The sequence below is a fragment of the Vidua macroura genome, chromosome 7, assembly GCF_024509145.1.
Source record: "Vidua macroura isolate BioBank_ID:100142 chromosome 7, ASM2450914v1, whole genome shotgun sequence".
In the NCBI taxonomy this organism is placed as follows: Eukaryota; Metazoa; Chordata; class Aves; order Passeriformes; family Viduidae; genus Vidua; species Vidua macroura.
In genome coordinates, this window is record NC_071577.1 from 34,256,682 (window position 1) to 34,279,460 (window position 22,779).

The 22,779-nt window shown below is 41.0% G+C and overlaps 1 protein-coding gene across 3 annotated transcripts; it reads left to right on the plus strand.

Moving 5' to 3' along the window:
* Positions 1-616: 616 nt before the first annotated feature.
* On the plus strand, positions 617-22,069 carry RAB3GAP1 (RAB3 GTPase activating protein catalytic subunit 1). 3 transcript variants are annotated; one of them, XM_053982254.1, is made up of 25 exons: positions 623-887; positions 993-1,048; positions 1,788-1,863; positions 3,081-3,213; positions 3,449-3,527; positions 4,238-4,357; positions 4,935-5,100; positions 5,198-5,297; positions 7,254-7,335; positions 7,809-7,877; positions 8,471-8,544; positions 9,284-9,376; positions 10,821-10,990; positions 11,307-11,405; positions 11,723-11,895; positions 12,804-12,858; positions 13,225-13,578; positions 14,662-14,799; positions 15,999-16,226; positions 16,668-16,764; positions 16,854-16,957; positions 17,061-17,176; positions 18,091-18,193; positions 19,644-19,664; positions 20,952-22,069. In XM_053982254.1, the coding sequence occupies exons 1-25, from the start codon at positions 870-872 to the stop codon at positions 21,186-21,188; spliced, it is 2,961 nt and encodes a 986-aa protein (XP_053838229.1). In that variant the 5' UTR covers positions 623-869; the 3' UTR covers positions 21,189-22,069. The 3 variants fall into 3 exon arrangements, with proteins under 3 accessions (XP_053838231.1, XP_053838229.1, XP_053838230.1); XM_053982255.1 differs by lacking the exon at positions 19,644-19,664; XM_053982256.1 differs by lacking the exons at positions 17,061-17,176; positions 18,091-18,193; positions 19,644-19,664; positions 20,952-22,069 and having other exon boundaries at positions 617-887; positions 16,668-16,751; positions 16,854-16,939.
* The last annotated feature ends 710 nt before the right edge of the window (positions 22,070-22,779 follow it).

The window sequence follows — 22,779 nt, forward strand, 5'->3', positions numbered from 1 at the left end:
AGAGCAGCAGCGACCTACGAAAAGAAACACAGCCGAGCTAAACCGCAGCACGTCAGGCTCTAATCACAAGTTCTCTCAGCATACAAACCAAACCGTGTTTCTACTTTATGTTTACCTCCGTTTATGCTTTTAGTACCTGGTATGTTTCCACGTAATGTTTACTTCGCACTCAGTCCCCTCACGAGTATTTGTAATCTCCTTTCTAGCCGCAGATTATAAGGGTATTTCCTCTTTTTTTTTTTTTTTTTTTTTTTTTTTTTTTTTTTTTTTTTAAGTAACAGGCTGTGCTAAGGGGCAAGACAGGATAAAAGAGGAATAGTGGGCTCAAGCTCTGTTAAAAGGGTGTTTAAGGGAGCTGCTTTGCTGGATGCCAGGAAGTGTTCGCCGTTCCCCGGTTGACACAAGCGACGGGGAAGGCTTTGGATTAGGTGAGGACAGGGACACCAGTCCTGGGGTCCACCTCAGCCCCCGGCTGGCTGACAAGGGCTGTGTTACTCGTACATCCGAGGGAGCCCTTCTCGACTCTCGCTGACACAGCCGGAGAATCTGCGGGAGCCTTCGCTTCAGCTTCGCCCCGGTGCGAAGCGACTGCGCCCGCGGGCGTCCCCGTGAGGGACTGCAGCCGGCCGGGAAGGAGAGACGTGCGGCGGGGAGCCCCACCGGGACGAGCGAGGCAGCCCAGGAGGAACGCGCCGTGAGGGAAAACCGGGCTGTGAGGAGCCCAGGAGCGTCGGGCTGCGAGGGGAAACCGGGCTGTGAAGGGCCCAGGATCGACGGGCTGTGAGGGAGGTCCAGGCTTTGCGAAGACGCCGCCCTCCACCACGTTCCCGGCAGCCTCCGCCGCTGGGGGGGGCCGGCAGCGGCGCAAGATGGCGGCGGACAGCGAAGTGAGTGTCTGTGCCGCTCCTCCAGCTCCCTCCCTGTTCCCCGACTCTCTTTCCCTGTTCCCTCTGCTCTCTCCGCTCACCGCCTCTCCCGCTCTCTCCCCGCAGCCCGAGTCGGAGGTGTTCGAGATCACGGACTTCACCACCGCCTCCGAGTGGGAGAGGTAGGTGCTGCCGCGCCCCTCGCTCGGCGCGGGGTGACGCGGGGGCTCCGCCGAGCCCGGCCCGGCCCGGCCGCTCCTGCCGGGGCAGCCGAACCCCGCGGCGCGGCCGCTGCCTCAGCCGGGAGCGCCCGGAGCCCTTCCCGGAGCCTTTTCCCGGCTGTTCCGCGTTAGGCTCAGGCCGCGGCCGAGCAGCGGGTTAAGAGGCTCTAGTTGAGCTGTTTCTGAACTCAGTGAAAGGTCCGGTTTAATACCTGTTTGCAAGGGATTAGAATATACATTCAGAAGGCTTATGTGTTTTCTAAGTAGCTGTCTGATTGTAAAGAAGTCATCTCATAGCTGAAGCCTTTAAAAGTTAGTAGAACAATATACGAAGAAATCTAAGGCAAAGAACGCTCTTGTCCTGTGAATCTATTATTTTTAAAATGTTTTATCCAATAGTGATAACGTTTATGACAGGAGACAAGGGATTTCGAGTGCTGTGCTTTAAATCTGAATTTAGGGATAATTTTGTCTTAAATGCTTATCTATCTGTGAGCAATGAAACAGGAGTTAAATGTTATGTCAGAAGACTGTTTTGTGTAGAAGGAAGCAGTTTTTCTGGCTTTACTGTGATACTTGTGGGGTTTGTTTGTTCTTTGGGCTTTTCTAAGGAATAGCATACTGCCTGCTTTGAGGCGGCTGAATAATAATACAGGTTTAGTGTTCAGCAAATATTAATGCCTTTTTCCCTCCCTAATAGATTTATTTCAAAAATAGAAGAAGTATTGAATGACTGGAAGCTTATTGGAATTTCTTCAGGCAAACCTCTAGAGAAGGTCAGTTACTTCTGAATTTTCCTGTAGAATTTGAATTGCTAGTTAGTAATACAATAATCCACACATGTATTTCATCTATTGCTGTTTTCTTAGGTGTGGCAGATAATGACTTTATTGGGGAATTTCACTTGTAGAAGTGTCAGTTTGACAAACAATTACTGTAAATTCATTGGTGGGTCATCTGCCAAACAGGCTGTTTCCCTGACAGAGATGGATCTTCGTGTAGATTCATTTTTTAATTCTCAGTTTGAATCTGGAAACATGCTTGAAGCTTCTCTAAATACTCAAGGAATCTTTTTGTCCTGTCTTGTGCCTTTGTCACACCTCATGTACTTACGGCTGAGGTTTGCACAGTGCTACTTGTGACTCAGTGTGTTTCATAGATGGGAGAGATTTTTTCAGAGTCTAATTAGAGCCTTTGTGATGCTTTCTCAGTCCTGTGAAATGCAGAGGAAATTGCTGAGCTCTTCTGCATAATAATGCAGATAAACTCAGCTGGTTTGTATGGAACGGCTGCTGTGTTTCATGGGAAATCTCACTGCTCTTCATTCTGGTCAGGTGCAGAGTATTTGGAATAAAACTTAAGTTATCTAATGAACTGCACCTTAGCTGTCCCTGTATTCCTGCATGTCTTCCTTTCTAGACCAGAGCTCTCTTCCTAACACCCTGTAAGATCAAAGGATTGTTCAAGTTGCTTTTAGTAGGAGCAGTGGTGCTGATTTTTTTAGACATTCCCGAATGCTGTATTTTTCTTAAAAAAATTAATTATTCATACAGAAGTTTTGTAAGTTGTAGATAAAAATAGCCATTTGTTGGTGAAAGTAAATATCAAGGTAATACTTGCACAGAATGGTTTAGATATAGATAAAATCCCAGGTGGGAAACTCCTGTCTCTGTGCACAGTTGAGGGTGCATATCTTCAGAGGTACAGTTGCATATGGGAGGATGCAAATCTTCATTGCCATATAGTTCTGAAGACTGCAAGATGATGTTTGATTTTTGGAATGAACATGATTATTGGCAACATGGATTTTAGCAGCCAGCTACCTTTATAATGAAGAGCTTTGAGAATTGCTTATTGAAATTAGATCATGCTGAGCCATTAGGCAGTAGAAAAATGTGAATCAACATTATTGATCATGTAGGCAATATACTTTTAATGACTAATGAATGTTAACCTAAATTTATGAGATACTATCTTGTTTTTTCATATGCAGGGTATATTTACCACAGGAACATGGGAAGAGAAATCAGATGAAATTTCATTTGCAGACTTCAAATTCTCAGTTACCCATCATTATCTTGTACAAGAACCCAGTGACAAAGATGGGAAAGAAGAGCTGGGAGAAGGTACCTGATAGTTCCCTTCTATAGCTGTAAGGATAATGACAAAAGACAGTGTCAGAATGCAGTGTTCACAGTGTGCTGATTTGTGTCTGTGTGGGATTTTCTGAGGTCTCATGAGTGTGATCTGACATTTCTGCTTTTAGTTTGCTTTGCATTCACACAGTGCTAAAACAAGGCAATTATAAGTGAGCTGGATGGATGTGATGATACATTGATTATGGATCAATTTTTGTCACAGATGCCCTTCCTCTGCCAATGCAGGACCTGCTGTGCATGAACAATGACTTTCCTCCTCGAGCCCACTGTCTGGTGAGATGGTATGTGTGCTGCCTCTCATCTCTACTGCAAATGAGCATAGCAGCTGGGACTTCTGGCATAATCAGTTGTATATTTGTTTTTTCAATTAAAAGTTAAAGCTTAAGTAAAATGATTCTTTGTAGTAGACACAAGAAAGGAATGCAAAAAAAGCCTGCTACAGTGGGCCTATCTTTAAATTGTGTTTTTCCCCCCCAAGTATTTGTCTCAATTTCATATATTAACCAGGCTTTTATATATGTAATATATTATTACATGTATTTTATATATGTAATATATGTACTATTTGGGTACATTCTTAAAAAGGAAAGCTGCACCACCTTAACAAACAACAATTATATTCTTAGTAATGCAAATATTGAGCACATAATAGGATTGGTTCTAGAGAGATTGGTTTTATATATAAACAGTTTTAGTCATTATAAACTGGAAAACCTCAGGACTGCTAGACCTGGATGTCCTCCCAGTCAAACACATTATAGTGTTGGAATGCTGTTATACTCAGGTAGTTTGTGAGTTCAGGATCTGCAGAACTCCATGCCCACTCAGTTCTTGACCTCTCTAAAAATAAAGAGTTACTTGCATCAAATGAACAGATTTCACAATCTGTTGGTGATAATTAGGTTCTCCAGGTCACAATATTTTTTAAGAATCGTGTTTCAGCTGGCTTGCCAGGGACTAGAAATGTACTTTTTTCCCTTTGTCTCTCAAGGTATGGCTTACGTGAGTTTGTGGTGATTGCTCCGGCTGCAAATAACGATGCTGTTATTAGTGAATCCAAGTGTAACCTCTTGCTGAGTTCCATTTCCATTGCACTGGGCAACACTGGCTGGTAGGTGAAAGCATAAACCTTTTTACATGTCCAGGTAAAACTCCAGCATACTGCATTTGCGAGGAAAAAGTATGAAATGGTTAGCAAAGTACATTCAGAAGTTTTTGTTTATTTGTACTGTAAAATTGGTAGAGAAGGATTGAAGAAATCCCCATGTGTAAAGATTGAATCAATGTTTTGTTTATTGTTTAAAAACCTTTAGGGCTGTTAAAAGCTACTAGAAGTTGTAGGAATAATATGTAATTGATAAAACATCACTTTTGCAAGAGGATTTCTTCCTTATGTGTAGTAACAGTAACTTCCTAATCTTCCTCAAAAATTATATAGACTGAAAATGAGGTAAGTGAAGTCATGGAGTGGGCTGTGATTATGGCATGGCAATTTGTTGGGCAGTCTGTTTAGTGATGACATTATCAGGGATTTTCTGTGATTCCTGTGAAGTGTTTCAAAGTGTCTTAAGAGGAAACATATTTTAAAGGATGAAATTATGTTGAAATTATGCTAGAATATTCAGCTAGTTTTAGAGACTACAAGACAGCAGGACACTTAAATAATCTGAAGTATTCCTGTTTTGTAGTCAGGTGCCACTGTTTGTGCAGATCCATCACAAGTGGCGCCGGATGTACGTCGGGGAGTGCCAGGGCCCGGGCGTTCGCACGGACTTCGAGATGGTTCATCTGCGCAAGGTGCCCAGCCAGTACACCCATTTAGCAGGGCTGCTGGACATCTTCAAAACCAAGATTGTAAGTATCAAACTGATGTTACAGATAATTTAGGTTCAACCCCTGGAGTGTTTGAGAGAATTTACTCTTTATACTGAATTTGTTCTCTGTTTTGAAGGGCTGCCCTTTAACACCTCTGCCTCCAGTTAGCATGGCTATTCGCCTTACCTTTGTGCTCCAGGACTGGCAGCAGTACTTCTGGCCACAGCAGCCACCAGGTAGGAGACTTGTGTCCTCAGAATAACTCATTTTCAGACAGCCAGTCAATGCTAAAGAAAATATTTGTGTATCTTACCAGAAGAATTCTAACAGTTTGTGCTTTGCTAGGAAAGGCTTCAGTCCAATCCCACTCTCTAAGATAGGCAAGCCACCTTAAAGCTGCTCTCAGGTTGTAGCTCATGGCTGGGACAGGTGTTTTAGGTTCCAGGGTTGTGCCTGGAAACGTGGGCTAGTCAGCATTTAGAAATACAAGGATGTTTCTAAAATAGTGGTATCTGTGTGGAATGAAAAGGGTGACTGAATCTGTGAAGAATTCTGCCCTGGATTTCTTAGGGAAATGTTTAGATTCAGATTCTAGAAGATGCTAATACTTTGTGGAAGTTTTTGTCAGTTGTTTCCATAAAGTACCTTATTTTGGTACTTCACTATTTAAATATATGAACAGTGGGAAAAGCAGAAAATATTATATGGACCTCACTTGAGGTAAAGGTTTGGATTTTTATTAATGTTGACACAGTACTAAATTTAATGCAGGAGGAATTTCTGAACAAGTCTTTTGTTATAATAGCCTTGCATGAAGGGGAGAAATAATGTGTAGTCTTAAATTTAGAGTATATAGAGCAGACTTGATAAGTTTATGCCATAGTGATGCTGTTTAGGAAAAACAGAGGTAGTTACTCGTTTGGTAGTCTCAAAATGATCTCTTTTGTTCTTGATGGTGGTGCTGTCTTCCTTGAGTATCAAGGATTTGGTTTTAACAGACCTATTTTTATATAGGTAGTAGCAGAAAATAAATTACAAACTTCTCAAAGGTTAACAAACCCATAAGAAAAAGGTAGATATTAGTTCTTCCTTAACATCCATTTTATTAGTGATGTGATGTTTTAGGTACAAGGTGGTGGAACAGTTAAAATGCCCAAGTTCTTTTCTTGACTTAGTAGCAGTTTTACACAACAAGCTTGAGATATTTAGGGTACATTTGGAGAGACAGAACTCATGTGGCCTTGGTTATCTAAGTGTTGTGGTTAAAGGTGTCAAAGTGTGTTGCAGAAACTAGAGATGGACAGCATCAGTTTTACTGCTATTGCTACATGTTGTGGTTTTATGTTCACTGGGAAGAACTAGACCTGTAACTTACATACCATCACTCATTTAGCTCTTCTCAAATAAAACCAAAGAATTTAAATGTCTTTTATCTTCTCTGCAGAAGAAATTATGTAATTAAGTTATCCAGATACTTCATCTGTGCTAATACCTCACTTGTTGTCTTTGTAAACACTTTGCCAGATGCAGTTAAAATTGCAGATCAGATGCTGTAACAGCATTATTATTAAAATGGCATTACAATACATTATTATTGCCCACTTTAATTTCTGTTCAGTGGAGGCTGTCTGGTTTTGATTTATGTATTTGAAGGCTATAACATGGGAAGTGCCTGAGGGTGCTTGGAGGCATCTCTAAGTACCTGGGACTATGGGAATCTCTAAGATTATTTTATTAAGTCCTCTTTTGATAAAATTGTCAAGTTTAAAAGTAGTTGTTTTTTCACTCTGCAGAGTTGCTCTTCCGGAGTCTTCCTTTTCTGCTTGGAACTGATTTCCTGCCCAAGTATTTTTATGGCACTTTTTTGTCTGTTCTTGTGCCAACACTGAATCTTTAGGGCTGTCTTTATAGCTATCATAATTGCCTGTATGAAGGGAATAACCTTCAACATGAATTACAAGAATTATATCTGTCCCTTTGAATGTCCTGTTTCATGGTTACTTCCCAGTTTCTGTTGGAAGCAATTACTTTGACTGTATGTTAGGATTGTTTTCTCCTAGCTCAGTCACCTTAGCTGCTCAGCTCTTCTGTGGTCATCCTGCAAGTTAAAGCCTTTGTAGTGAAATGAAGGTGATACACTGCTTCAAATGTTTCACAAATTCTTTATGGAAAATGTGTTGATTTTTCTCCAGATATAGATGCTCTAGTTGGGGGAGAAGTTGGAGGCCTGGAATTTGGGAAGTTACCATTTGGTGCCTGTGAAGATCCTATTAGGTAAGAGAAAACTTCAGAAAATGTTTTATAACTTCCTTAATGGAGGACTTAAAGGTGTTACTTCAAATCTTAGCTTTGCCTATCTACCACTTAGCATGTCCAACAGATACTTAATTATTCAAGTGCATCAGAAGCATCTGTGAAGGGTAATGGTTTAATAGCAAGTAAGACCATTTGTAAAATTGTCTGATGATATTCAGAGTTCAAGCTCATATGGCTTTTACTGTAAATTTCTGCAGTACCCCATTTATCTCTGAAATTATTATCTTGAAAATACCTCAAGATAAACCTTAAAAATTATGTGCTTTTGTGCAAGGGTTGGACTTGCTCTCATGTGTGCAGTGAAAAAATTTACTGGAGAAAAAAAGAGGGAATCAAATATGAACTATCACAAATACCTTTCAAAACATGAACTGTGATGGAGGGAACACTTCCTGCTATCACTGAAATACTGAAATCTTGTTTTGTTTCAGTGAGCTGCATTTAGCTACAACATGGCCTCACCTCGCAGAAGGGATAATTGTTGACAACGATGTTTATTCGTAAGTATCTTGTCTGAGTTGCAAATAAGTGTGCCTTTTTTGCTCACTGCTGCATCTTAGTGTCATCTCAAGCACTGTGTGGCTTTACATGTGAAAAAGAACCCATTTTGAGGAATGCTAATGTCAGTTGATAGAACATCTAATTTGGGAAAACACCTTTTGAAATGCATTTCTGTGAGAAAATATTATTGTGTTGTAATCTGATCAGAACACAAACCACTGGTTTTGAGCATATTCTCATGTTAGACTTGAAAATTTTGTGTGTCTTGTGAAAGATGATAGTGGAGCATGGAAGGTAAAAAGAATTCACTGCTTGATATCCCTCTCCCAAAAAGTGCCATCCAGGTTTTCTGCTAAAGAGGAAGAAGTGTTTCTTGTTCATGTCATGCACACACATGAGAATAGGGACTCTTGCTCATTCTTCATGTACTCCTATGTAATGTGGTGACCTCACTGGTTATGACATGACATTTATTGAGAATTTGATACTCATCTTTCCAATACTCATAGTGGCATTTGGTTTTCTTTTTTATTTTTTTTTTCTTTTCTTTTTCTTCTTGTTTCTTTTCCTTTTTTAATTTTTTTTTCCCAAGCGACCTGGATCCACTTCAAGCACCCCAGTGGTCTGTGAGAGTTAGAAAAGCAGATAACCCTCAGTGTCTGTTGGGTAAGACATCAGAATTTCCTGTCTTCTCTTGCAGCTTTTACACTAAAACTACTGAGTTATGAAGTTAGGGTTGGGTTGTTGATTACCTGATGGCCTGTTTGCTCACTTCCCTCATTTTTTTGAGTGAACAATATTTTGGGTTTCTTTTTCAAGAACACAAGCTTTGCAAATACATAAGTTCCTGTTGTAGTTCATTCTGTGTCTGTGCATGGTGAAATTCATTGCTGTTCTTATTTCACCAGATTCCAGAGAATAAGAATTTTCTCTGTGTTCTGTGAAAATGTAGATTTCCTAGAATCTTCCCATTTTATTAAGTGTGTTTTGCATGTATCCGTCTCCTTAGTTCAACCAACCTTTCTGACAGGGAGGATTAATACTTGTGGAGAGCTGTACTCCTCTGTCTGTCCTTGCCTTTAAGCTTGTGGTGAAAAGGGCTTCAAAACTTTCCAAGTTTCATCTTGTTTTGGGTGAATTAAAGTGAAGGCAGAGCTGTGCTCTGGAGAAGTGGCCAACAGCTGCCTGGGTGTGCATTTACCTAAGCTTTAATTATGTGGTTTTTGTGCTTCAGATAATTTAATTATGTGGATTTTGTGCACAGGATATTTGTGCTTCAGAACAAATTATCAGAAGTTCTTTCAGAAGAAAAGATAAAAATTACTGTCCTTGGGCAGAATTTTGAGTGTTGCTCATTGTTCAGTGAGATTTTTGGCTGAGTTCAGGAGCTTTGTTCCTCATCCAGGTGACTTCCTCACTGAATTCTTCAAGCTTTGCCGTCGGAAGGAGTCAACTGATGAGATACTTGGAAGGTCTGCATTTGATGAGGAAGGAAAAGGTAAAACCAAACTCCAGATGATTTGTGGTATTTGTATTTAGTTGTTTTGTGTTAGTTACCTTCCCTGTACCCTTCTCTTGACTGGCATTTATAACTCTTACATGTTCTCTACAATACTCCTGCATTTTATATATTTTTAATACATCCTGGGAATTTTCTGGCCAGGGCTTCATGGTGAAATTTCTCATGAATTCTAGACAAGTTTAGCTCCCAGAGTCCCAGAGGGACAATTGCCTCTGTTAATGTTGTTTCTTTTTACAGGAATATAAAAGCTTAAAATTTGACTAGAATGTAGAAGACTTGGTTATAGGATGTGTCAGATTTGTCAGTATAGTTTTATGTATTTTTTCTTTTTCTACTTCTTTCTCCTTTTTGTTGTACTCCGTAGTACATGTTAACAGCCAGTTTAAAAAGTTTGAAAGGCTTTGCTCTCATCGTCTCCATTTTAAGGACTTTTAAGGAAAAAAGAAAATACAACTTCCCAAATTATCTGACCAGCAAGTCAGGCTTTATCCCATCTATATAAATACTGCCATTTTTTTGATATCTGTGTCCCTTTCTTTGGCTTTTCTTGCTGTATATAGTGAAAATTCCCTTCCTTCCTGCTGCCTGTTCCTGTTCTTCCCTCCAAATAAGGCCTGTATCAATGTATTTTCCTTGGTTGCACTTGATCTTAGTTTTGAAGGAGCTTGCTAGTGAGCTTACAAAGGTGTTAGACTGAGGAGGAGGGTGTGTATTACTCATAGTGCTTGACATGCAGTTCCTTTAGCCCTTCTTAGCTCTGGGCTTGTCAAGATGGGCTTTTTAAGGGTGCTCCTAATTATTCACTTAAATTTGTCAGCTCTCCTTATAACAATGTTAATTCAGTTTATTGTAAGAGACATTTTAGAGTTTACCAGCAGCAGCTCTGGAAAAAAAACAGTCTTTTGATTTGAGAAGTTTACCTGAGGACTCTAAAACAGAATTCTGCTTACACTATGTGAGGCCAGTGATTAATACAGGATTTATTTAATATTTATCTAAAGCTTTAGTATATGCTGGAGCAGTCTTTGTTACCTGCAGTGTGTTTATTGGTATGATTTAAACAAGGTTTAAATACTGAGTCTTCAGCAGGCTTTTGGCATACTCTGTTGGTAACTCTGCAGTAGCAGAGCTGTTTCAGCAGGCACTACCTGCAGCCAGCTCAGTCTGGATTTTATTTGGTGAATTAAATCAAGGACAGTCTGTGACTCATTTGTGCCTCCTTCTGCTGCCTGTATTTGCTAAGAACAGTGAATATCAGGAATGGAACCTGGCAGCAGAGGTGTACCTCTGGTTCACAAGGGGCTGAATATCAGTACAAGATAAATAGGCTGATTAAGACAGCTAAACTTTTGAAGAGACACGTTCTAGTGTTTGGGGTTTTATTTTATTTTGTTCTGATTGTTTTTATTTAATTTGCTAGAGGTTGCTGATATCACCCACGCGCTGTCGAAGCTCACAGAGCCAGCACCAGTCCCGATCCCCAAATTATCAGTCACAAATATGGTTCACAGTGCCAAGAAGAAGATCCGCAAGCACAGAGGTGTGGATGAGTCTCCTCTGAACAATGATGTGCTCAACACCATTCTCCTGGTGAGTGAGCTGTCTCTGCACATGGATTCAGAGAGCACGTGGACTTCATGCACTGATGCATTTGGTTTAGAGCCTATGGCAGATTTAAAGACAGCTGAAGTCAGTTCCAGTATTTGAATTGCATTTATCAGCTTCTTGGAACAGCCCAAGTTGCTACAAGTCTGTGTTCTATAAGTGGGCTAAACCTGATCTCTGAACTCTGCTGACAATTTTAATTATAGGGATTGCTGGTATGAAACCAGCAGTAGCTTTATGGAGAAAATGGGAAAGGCAGGAAAACCATACTGATAGAAGGTTTAATTTTTTTTTCTTCAAGTTCTTATTTCCTGATGCTGCTGACAAACTTGCAGATGTATTTGAAAACAGAGCCAGCACTTCAGCAGGAAACAATCCTCCTCCAGAGAATGAAGATTATGTAAGTTTTGTTGAGTGACACAAGAGAGAAAGCAAATTTGAGAGTATGTTTAAATAGACTTCGCTGTGCTTGCCGTATACCTTGTAATATTTAGCTTTTGTAAAGATTAATTTACCTTTGTGGAATTTCTGGTAGAAATAGTGATGATTTGTTTCCTTCTAATTTCTTTTTTATTCCAAAGACTGTAGTTTTTGGTATCTTCTAAACTTAAAATGTTGCTTAGCTACTTACATTGACAAACAGGAAAGAGATCACATGGTTTTGGAAAACAATGCCATTGTTTCTGTATTTCTTGCTTTCTTTTATTTCTTCCCTAGAATCTCTTCAGTCAGTTTAAGTCTGCTCCAGCTGACAGTCTGACATACAAATTAGCTTTATGTCTTTGTATGATAAACTTCTACCATGGAGGAGTCAAAGGAGTGGCACATCTTTGGCAAGAGTTTGTGCTGGAAATGCGTTACAGATGGGAGAACAACTACCTTATTCCAGGGTGAGACTTGTTATTGCTCCTTGGTTATAGAAAATGTTCTTTGTTCCAGGAGCTGAGTGGGGTCACTGTGATTTTGAAACATACAGTTTTGGTTTTTTAAATTGCAGATGCTATCTCTGTTTTTATTACCCTGCTTCCTTAATGCAAGAAAGGGCAGGGAGTAGGGAAAAGCATCTGTGCCCTCCTTTGAAAACTTCAAGATGACTGGGGAAGCTCAACTTAGACATTCACTCCACTGTGTGAATGAGGGTGGGAAAAAAATCTTACTGTGGTGTAGTTTCACCTCTCTTCTAAGGGAGCTGTTCCAAGGTCCTGCTGGTGCAATGGCCTTTTCAAGTATTCCAGCCCTTCCAGGTTCTGTCTGCTGCAGCAGAGCTTTGGGCAGACCAATCCAGGGGCTCTCTCAAGATGAGGTAGAGAAATAACATACCCTCTGTTTAGTGGTATTTTGGTTGGGGTTTGGGGTTTTTTGTTGATGTGACAGATTGGCTATTTAGTCACTAGATTGTACTTTGAAATGGTTACACTAGCAGATAAAATAGAAGCTGAAATGTATAGCAATGATTCCACTGTATCATTGCAGTTTTAAAAGTACAGTCCAAGATGCTTAATTCCTGTTTGAAAGCAGTCACCTTTTCAACTTCCAGATGGAAGACTGACCAGGAATGTAGGGTGTTTCACACTAGTGTGAGTGATCTCTGAGCTCCTGAAATGCTCAGGGAAATACATGTAATTTAAATTCTGGGCTTGTCTCCTGAGACAATAGAAGAGCTGTGTAGTTGAAATGGTGGGGGTGGGTTCAATGTGGGTATTTGTCCCTGTTTTAGATTTTGTGTGATTTAAGACCACATGTGTGTGAAAGATTCAACTTTATAATTAATAATGGTTACATTTCTGCCTTTTGTTAGATTAGCTAATGGCTCTCCAGATCTGAGATGTTGTTTACTGCACCAGAAACTTCAGGTAAATATCCCAAATTTAAGAATTATTTTTCTCCTAAGAATTATTTTTCTCCTGTCAAAATTATAGCAATGATTAGCTAAATATATTGGTCTTGTAGATTTAGTTGTGCTTGTGTTTTTTGGATGTGGAATTAATTTCTTTAAAAAAAAATTGTTACAGCAACAAGTTCAGTGGAATTGTTATCTTTTAGAATTTTAAGACCTTTTCAGTGGCTCTACAAGTTTTTCTGTATTTCCCTTATGGAGGGAAATAATAGGGAACAATTATAAGGGAAATAATAGCTGAACAATTTTTTTTTGTTCCTTTAGGGAAATAATAGCTGAGCAATTTTTTTTTTTTTTTTGTTCCTTTAACTTGTTAAATTAGATGCTAAATTGTTGCATTGAAAGGAAGAAAGCAAGAGATGAGGGGAAAAGGGGGAGCATGTCTGATCGTTCACCAGGTGGTGCTTCTGGTGATGGTGCCAAAGGAGGAGACCACTCTGGAGATAACCCTGACAAGGAAAAAGAATTTGGCAAGTCTTGGGAATCATGGAGTGACAGTGAAGAGGAATTTTTTGAATGTCTCAGTGACACAGAAGATCTTAAAGGAAATGGACAGGAAAATGGCAAGAAAGGAGCAAAAGAGTCTGTAAACTTAAAACCAGAAGGTCGTTTGCACCCACATGGAAAACTGATGCTGCTGCATCCAGGAGAGCCTCTCTACGTTCCCATAACACAGGTGAGGGAGCCAGATGTGCAGTAGAATACACAGAACGTGCCTCATACCTGGGATTGTGAAACTGCAAATAGTTTGCAGGTTACAACCTTGTCTGTTGTTAAAATTGCTGAGTGTTTTTGACCTAATACCTTGTTTCTAATCTTTAAAACTTAATGAGGCTGCTAATCTCACACATTCTTCATTTTATTTGAGAGTGAGTGTCCGTACCAAATTTCACTCCAAACAATATATTCAAACAAGAATTAAACTTCCTTGCCTACCTTAAATTTGGGGTTCTTTTTCTTTCCAGTTCTTGAGGCATCTTCCATCCCCTCCTTACTTTTTTTCCTATAAAAAAGGAACTGCTGTGGTCCTTGCACCATGGAGATTTCTGCCTGACTTGCACAGTACTGGATCAGTTTTGCTGCTGTATTTGGTTTTTTCATGATTTCTCAGCTGACATCTTAAAGGCCATAGTCACTAGGTTTGATGCCATTCTCTACAGCAGGTTTATCATCAAACAACTAGAAACGTTGCCCGACATCAACAGGCTTTCCTGCAGAGTGACCAGGGATGAAATAGGAAGTGGTGCTGTCACAGAAAGTAGTTTGAAATCAGCCATGCATGAAGAATACTGTGGTTTTCATTCTCCTGAGAGAAATTATTTCTAATTAGTGTTGCTTTGCTTGGGTAAAACATATGAGCAGAGAGTAGTTAGGCAAAATGTTCTCAATTAATTATGTACTGACAGTATCAACAGCAAAAATTCTGCATTGCTTTGGCTAGATTTTCATCCATCTCAGCAAAATTGTACCAGTCAAACATTTCCAGGATTTCATTAGGATTTTGGCATTCTTAGCAATATATCCTTACATTGGTACCTCATTCCCAGGTAATTTTCTGTTTAATTTCTTTGCTAGTGTCCTCTTCAGATGCACAACTTGAGACTGAACTGTTTAAGAGTAGAAAGTTGTGATAATTTCCTCTGAGTACGAAGGAAGCAGAGTGAAATTGGGGTCACAGGGAGCTTCTTGCTTCTCCTCCCTTGCCCCGGGCTGTCTCCAGGAGGGGCTGTGAGTAACCCTGTGTGTTTCCCTGTCACAGGAGCCAGCCCCCATGACTGAAGACCTGCTGGAGGAGCAGTCGGAGGTGCTGGCGAAGCTGGGCACGTCCGCAGAGGGCGCTCACCTGCGGGCGCGCATGCAGAGCGCCTGCCTGCTCTCAGACATGGAGTCCTTCAAGGTAGCACTGCTGTGAAATTAGATTGCTTTCTTCTTCATTCAACTGTCCCTCTTGCTTGTGTTGGACACTTCTGAAGGTTTCCAGGTTTTTTTTTTCTTCTCCACAAAACAGTTTCCAGTTAGTTTCAAGTTGAAAATTAAAACCTATTGGGAAAACTTGGCACATTTCAAAATCTATGAGGATGTGATCTGTTATGCTGTAACGTCCCAGTAAATTTACACAATGTCTGTGGGAAGGGAAAAAACACATCAAACGTACAATTGATCAATTCTGAATTAAAACAGACATTCATCAGGTTGGGACTGGACTAACTGTGGTTTTGAGTTTCATTTCTTGTGTGAGCTCTGCAGAGGGAGCTAAGAGCACATCTACTGCTGTCATTATAGGAGCTCAACACTAGAAAGGTTGGAGATTCTGTAATGAAATAGCAATATATATTTTTTTAATTTTTGCAGTGTTCATGGTAAAAGGATAGAATGTGCTGTACAGTTGGAGTATTTATAACAGTAATCAGTTTATTAATAGTGACTCATGGCGTATTAGATATATATAGAAGTTTTATTTATATGGTGCAAGTAGTCTAAAATCTCAAAGTAAAAACAGAGAACTATAACTGGAAGCACAATACACTCATAGGTACATCAAATTGAAAACTAGGATTCCTTTTATGTTCTGGATTTATAGGTGTAGTTAATTGTGGTGATATTGCATTTATGAAAAATGAAGTTATTTTTGTTTGGGAAAGATTTTTTTTTAAAGTTTCTTTTGAAAAGAGGAAGAAATGGTGAATTTTGTCACTAGAGTGTTAAAAGATGGAAAGTCAGTGCTGAATACTTATACTCAGGCAGCCAATTGATTCTTTTAGTCTTTAATGGGATAAGCTTAGTGAAAATTCCTATTTATTGCATGTGGCAGGTGCCAGGTAGAATCTTAACAGCATAATTTTGAGCTTGCCTGAAATAACTGATGAATGTAATGAATGTACATGTAGTGGGTAATGAGAAGGTGATTTGTTGTTATTGCTGATGTGGGTTTTACCCCATGCCATTGTCTTGCTTTATGCTTTATTCCTCTGTCCTAGTGTACAGTTTGTTGGCTGTGGACAAAATAATTTTTGGCCCATATTGCCCTCTGACCCAGGCTGTCATGTTTTTCTAGGATTTTTCAGGAACAAATTTTCTGTCCTCTCCTCCCTGCAGGCAGCTAATCCTGGCTGTTGTCTGGAGGATTTTGTGAGGTGGTACTCACCTCGGGACTACATCGAGGAGGAAGTGATTGATGAGAAGGGGAATAAAGTCATCAGGGGCGAGCTGAGTGCCCGCATGAAGATTCCCAGCAACATGTGGGTGGAGGCCTGGGAGACAGCAAAGCCAGTCCCGGCACGGAGGCAGAAGAGGCTTTTTGATGACACCAGGGAGGCTGAGAAGGTGAAAGCTCTGGGGCTGGTGCCAGTCTGGGCTCCCTGCAGCCCTTCCTTCTCCCCCTGCAGCATTTAAACACTAACAGTGTTTAACTAACTGTGTCCTTGGAGTTACTGAACTATTTATTGCATGGCTTAGGGTTGATTGGAAATTCCTGCTGCTGTACAGGAGGGTGTTTGATTTACCTAAAAGTATGCAATGTTACTTAGGTATTTCTTTAAATTATTAGTAAATAAACCAGATTTTTACCTGCATATGCGTTAGGAACATTGTAGTTTCCTAATGCAGTTATTTTTAGTTTCATTGTAACTGTTGGGCAGATTCATGTAAAACTGCCTATTACGTCTTACAGGGGTGGTCCGTTCTTGTGAATTCCTCTTTCCAAGGTAGCCTTATCTTTGGGAAGTAGTTTTGATCACTAAAATACTAAATTTTCCAATGTTGCAGGTACTTCATTACCTTGCAGTTCAGAAACCAGCTGACCTTGCAAGGCATCTCCTGCCTTGTATCATCCATGCAGCTGTACTCAAGGTAAAGGAAGAAGGTAAATAATGTTAATGAATTACTAAGATACTTAAAGAGGGAACAATGATGCAGTCAGTAATTACAACTTTGTTTCTTTCCTTATAATAGAAGCAGTAGAAGATATATCTTCAGTTAAGAAGATCATTAAGCAGATAATATCCCATTCCAGCAAAGTGCTACGGTTTCCTAGTCCAGAGGACAAGAAGTTGGAAGTAAGGCTGGGGCTGGGGCTGAAAACCTGACTGAATTTTGCACTGTTCATGGCAATGTTAAAAGAACATCTTTTTAATTTTCCCATTTATTAAACTCTTGCAGGAAATCATCGCTCAGATTATGAGCGTGGAAGCCATCATTGCCAGGGCAAGGTCTCTCAAAGCAAAATTTGGGGTAGAGAAATGTGAAAATGAAGAGGAGAAAGAAGATCTACAAAGGTGACTTTTCTTATTAATTCTAATTTTTTACTGTGTTGTTTTGTTTTTCCTCTGATGCCCTTGTTTGTACTTTCAAAACTTAGGACAATGGTGACAATAAAGAAGTACTTAGGAATCCTATTTGGGTATCCCTGTCACTAGACTGTCGAGAGATGATGTGTGTGGGTACCCTCAGTGCTCCTCCAATTAGACATCTCTTTGGAGAAATTTGATCCAGGTTTTTTTAATAGAATTTGGTCTTGACAGTTCTGGGGACTAACATTTTATATTTGTATATAAAAGGTATATTTGATGAACTCCATTACCATAGCAGTAAAATTAGGACTAGAAATTTAGTATTTTTATAAATATTGTAGAATGAAATAGCCCCTTCCACAGTTGCTTTCTCATTCTTGTCTCCGTGTTGATGTGAAACATCACTGAGTGGCTCTGAATGGAAAGTGACAAGGAATGTTCCCTTGCATCACTACCTGCTGTCAGGGTATTTACTTGCTGCTCAAGATGACTAATATGTTATAAAACCCAAGTTAATTTCTTGCTGCTGTGCTAGGAGGGAGAGATGACATTTGTGCAGAACATGTTGGGAGTTCAGAGATGTGGTGTCTGACTAAAATAATGTATTTCTGTTTGCTAAAGAAAATTGCCACATTGTAAATACTTCTGCCTGGCCAACACCATGGAGGCTTTCCTGTTGATTTTATACGTGTGCTTTAGGAGCCTGGGTTTAATTCTTAGGTAACTGAGAGGAGAATTTTTTCCTTAAACTTTTAGAATAGAGAACCAAGAGAGTCTGCCAGTTCTCACTCTGACCAAATGATGCTTGGTGGAGGCCTTGGCACGGGTTTAGGTCAGCACACTGGATCTGGCCAAGGATTAATGATTCCTTTTTCCTTTTCAATCATTTGTTCCATCAGATTTGTAAACAGTCTCCTGGAGCAGCCAGAGGTGTCAGTTGTTGGTGCAGGAAGAGGACCTGCTGGCAGCATCATTCACAAGCTGTTTGTGAATGCTCAGAGGGTAAGGGAGAGCTCTGAGTTGTGCTGCAGACACTTCTGATTTAACCAGAATGAGCCAATGAGTTACCATATGGTGCCAGTGTATTTTGTCTGCATACCTGCATGTGTTGTCATATATGTGCTTGAGGTGTTTTCTGTGATGTTCAACATGATTTTGGCAGTAACAGAACCTTGCAAGACCAAAGAAGACTGAGTGAGCTGGGTAGATAGAGGTGTCAGTAATGCTTTATGTACTGCAAATGCTAACATCAGTAATGCTATTAAGGCAAGACAAATTTCTGCCTTATCACAGCAAGATCAAGTGTTGACTGTTTCACAGAGGAATGTAGAGAAACAGGTCATAATACTAGATATTTTAGGAGTAACTTCTTAAACTGAGGCTTATGCTTGGAATACATGAGATTTTTTTCTGTGGAAACCAGTATGCTTAGGAAGTTTCAGTTCTTTTTCAGTTCCTGCATTCAGTTTACCTATTGCCAGTGTTGCATCTATTTTCTGGAGACCCTTTCCTTGCTGATACTGATATAAATGCTGCCTTTGTCTGTTAAGCAGTCTTTGGAATAATTAGTCTGAAAGTATCGATTTCCAAGTTTCATGGGCTGCAGTCAGCCTTCAGTTTCTATCAGAATTACACCTGTTCATAGCATCAGATTTTCTAACTCAATTTAACTACAGTGGTAATAACAAGGTAGCAGCCTGAAATCCCATTTGGAAATAATTGCTGGAAAAATGTTGTGATTGGGTGTTAAACACTTTAAAGGGATCAATGCTTTTGTAATAATCTGTATTTTGCAACTCAGCATAAAAAGGACCATTCTGAAAACATACCATGGTTATTCTGAGGAGTGAAAATCAGGACACTTCTTTTATTCTTCCAGTCACTAGGGAAATTGTGTTTGCAAACCTGAACCTGCTAACCAGCACCCTTACCCTTTAAAGCCCAAGACTGTGCCCTGTAAGTGATGCACACATATGCACTCGCCTCTTTAAGAGAGGCAGTGGGTTTCCAAATCCGACTAAGTTTCTACTCTTAGGATTTGTGCAGATTTCTAGGGTTTTGTTTTGAAACATCACTAAGTAAAGCAGGGTTACAATTATTTCCCACTAGTAGCTGGTCAGTGTTAATTAAGGTTTCTTAGTGGGACAGGAACCAACTTGCTACAAACCCCACTTTGTGTTTAACCTGCCATGAGTTGTTTCAGTAGAGAGCTGTTTGGTAAATAGAAATGAGTTCCTTGTTCATTACCTTTTGAACCTGGACTCCTCTCTGAGGTGTGTATAATGTGTTCTGTTTTTGAGTTTTCTCAGGAAAATTCTGATAGCCAGTGCATGTTCTTGGAGTGCATGATGTCTCTTAAACCTACAGTCTCCTCCTAACCTCTTGTAAGTCACCTCTGACTTGCCTTTGTTTCTGTCTTTCATTACTGGTTCTTTTCTCATCCCTTTCCAAGCTGACTGAATCTTCTGATGAGGTAACCGACTTTGTCCCTCCTTTCCCTCTCATCTTCTCTGCATAGAGCTGAACCTTCTGGTGGATATAGTGCAGCAGCCAGATTTAGTTTGTACTGGTGTTCACATGTTGAGCATAAAAGTAATTTTTTGTTTCCAGAATGGTTTTTCTGCATTCATATTTTATTTTCAGAGCCTAATAATAATGCACAGTGAAAAGAGAGAGAAATGTTTTTTAAAAAAAAACCTAAAAGAACCCTCTCAAAAAAAACCAAACCAAAAAACTTTTATTCAAGTGAGTATTGATGTTTTCTGATGCTGAAATATGTGGCCATGCCTTTATATTCTTTGTTGCCACCACTGTTTGTTGATGTTCTGGGGGGAGGTGGTGATGAACAATTAGCTGGATGCTGCATTCCCAACACTAGTGCTTCCTGAAGCTATGGAACTTTCTAGACATAAATATTTGGGAAAGAAGCCGGGTAACTGTAAAGTGTAGCACAGGGAAGATCTTCTCTGTTGGTTTCCTCAAGCTGTTCTTGTGGGAACACATGGCACTTGTCCCTGGTGGGTTTTGTGGCACAGCCTGCAGAGCCAAGCAGGGCTGGCTCCCCTCGCTCCTGGGAGAGGGCTGGGAGCAGAGGGGCAGCAGCAAGGGACCACAAGGGGCAGCCAGTGGCTTCTGCCACACCTCAGTGATGGTGCCAGTGTGGCATTGTACATGTTTGAATTAGGAGTATTACTATTAGGGTATTAGTGGGGATGTGTGTATCCATAGGTATATGTAATTAAGAAATGTTTATTGGGCATGGCAGCCCTTCCTGCTGCCTGGCTCTGAGGCAATGAGCAGCCGTTGGGGTTGTGCAGCCTCTCGCTCGCTCTGCAGAGGAATTTAGCAAGGCTCTGTGGCCATGAAAAGCCCATCCTGCAGTATTGTTGGAGTCTGAAAGGCAGGTGAGTGTCAGGACTGCAGTAGTAGCACTGATGCTTTTGAAGGGGAGGCTGCCTTGGCCTTCTATAGCTGCAGGGAGCTGAGGAGAGCACCCTGTCTGAGAAGGGGCCATTTCCTCCAGTCACAACCCTTGCTTCACACTGCCACATCAGAACTTCAGCTGGGCAGAGCTTCACCATCCACACGAGGGTTCTTCCATCTGGTTACGTTTGCTTTATTTCCTAGCATCCCATTAGTGCTTTGCTGTGTGTACACATAAAGCCTCTAGCTGTGTTCCCCATTTCTAACCTTCCTCTGAGAGCAGTTTTCTGAATCGCAGTTAGGCAGCAGCCTGCCCTGTCGCTGTGCTCTATCGCAGGTCCCCGCCGTGCCGCCGCTGGAGGAGGAGCTGCGGCGCTCGGGCTCGCAGGAGGAGCGCAGGCAGGGGGTGCAGTCGGAGTTCCCCCCGCCCGCGGGCCGGGAGGTGATCCTGCGCGCCTCGGTGCCCCGGCCCGCCCCCTACTCCAAGGCGCTGCCGCAGCGCATGTACAGCGTGCTGACCCGCGAGGATTTCCGGCTGGCGGGGGCCTTCTCGGCGGACACCACCTTCTTCTGACACGGCCCGTGCGGCCGGGACTCATTGCTGCGGGCGGGGAGCGCTGCAGAGGGACTGGCGTGCGCTGCAGCCGGGGCGCTGCTTCCCAAGGACTTGGATTGGCCGCCGCTAGAGGGGGCTGGAGCAACTCATCTCCGAGGTTTGGAATGGCTTCAGGAGTGGTTTCAAACTCTCTGTCCCAAGGGAGCATATTTTCCTTTCCTTGCATTAGCTTAATTACGGACCTGAATGGGCTGTGTGCAAATATTCATGTTGAAATTCATGCAGAATGTGCTGCTTTGCACTTCAGGATCAGACTTTATCAAGTGACGTTAGTCTACTTAAATTGATATATATAAACATTAAGTGATTTATATTTATTACTAATCATAATCACAGAGCCCAGTATTTTTTGGTTAATCACTGTTTCAAGTGCTTCTGAAATATCCTTATTTTTATTTAAAGTGTACAGTTCTTACTCTAGTTTGTGCTAAACTCTTCTGGTTGTCCAAATCTCATCGCTTCTCCCAAACAGACCTAAGTGGACAGTGAGTCTGACTGACAGCCTGCAGTAGATCCCTGAGGGCTTGGGATACTTTGTATCCTTCCCTTTGTGCAAGGGCCAAAGTTGGATGGAAATGACACCCTGGAGGTGTTTCACTGTGAGCAACTCATTGGTGTTTACCGAGGCTATTCGTCTGCACTCCCTGTCATCGATGGGAGAGGAGGGGACAGCTCTGTCACCTCTGGCTCCTCACCCCACCTGTGCCAATGTTGCTTTACAGTGACCTTCATCGGTTTGAATGAGGATCAGCAGATCAGCATTACTTTACAAATGTACAAACAGCTACAGTATTGTGGACGTTACTCAATAAATATGATCGTACTGTTGGCTCTCGGTATTCCCATGCTTTCCCACATCCTCCTTGCACACTCTGATCCAGGAAGGACATTGTGACTACATTGAGTACACAGAGTTGAGTTCTGCTGTTAGTAACAGGATCCTGAGTAGCAGTTCTCCTGAGTAGCAGGATCCCAGGAGTTACCCTAAAACTTCTTTGAGGGGACAAGGATCAGAGTCTTTTTTTCCTCACATAAAGTTCTATGAAGTAGAAATATGTTTTTCAGGATGAAGAAGAGTTAACAAGGTAAAATCTTGTCACAGACTTTGTTTTCCAGGTTGTTTGTGTCTTCCCTCAGACATTGGGGTAAGTACGATAAAGACCTGTATCTGCTCTTTAACTGTGTGGCTTCTTTAAAATTAATTACGCCAGGCAATTCCTGATTTACTGGTAAGTAAAATTTAGGTTAAGCTTCTTCCCCAGTACTTCTGGTTTCCTCCTCTCTAATGAAATATTACATTGCAGTGTGGCCTCTTGTAAAGGCTGCAGAAACTTGAAAATCTCTCATACTTGGTTATCAGGCTATTCCTACTTGGTCATTTAAAGTGCTGGAGAGGTGATTCCTGTTTCATCCTGAGACACCACGAACATTAACACAGCTAAAGTTAGTTTGACTGTAGGAAATAGTGCACTCAGGCAACTATCTTGTCTTAAGCAGTCTTTTTCTCTTTTCAAAAGTTATAACTTCAAGGATTTTTCTCAGAAGGGTA

Coding starts and splice junctions, on each gene's coding strand:
- RAB3GAP1 (XM_053982254.1), top strand. Junction 1,864..3,080: donor CAGGCAAACCTCTAGAGAAG/GTCAGTTACTTC, acceptor TTTCATATGCAG/GGTATATTTACCACAGGAAC. Junction 7,878..8,470: donor GTTGACAACGATGTTTATTC/GTAAGTATCTTG, acceptor TTTTTTCCCAAG/CGACCTGGATCCACTTCAAG.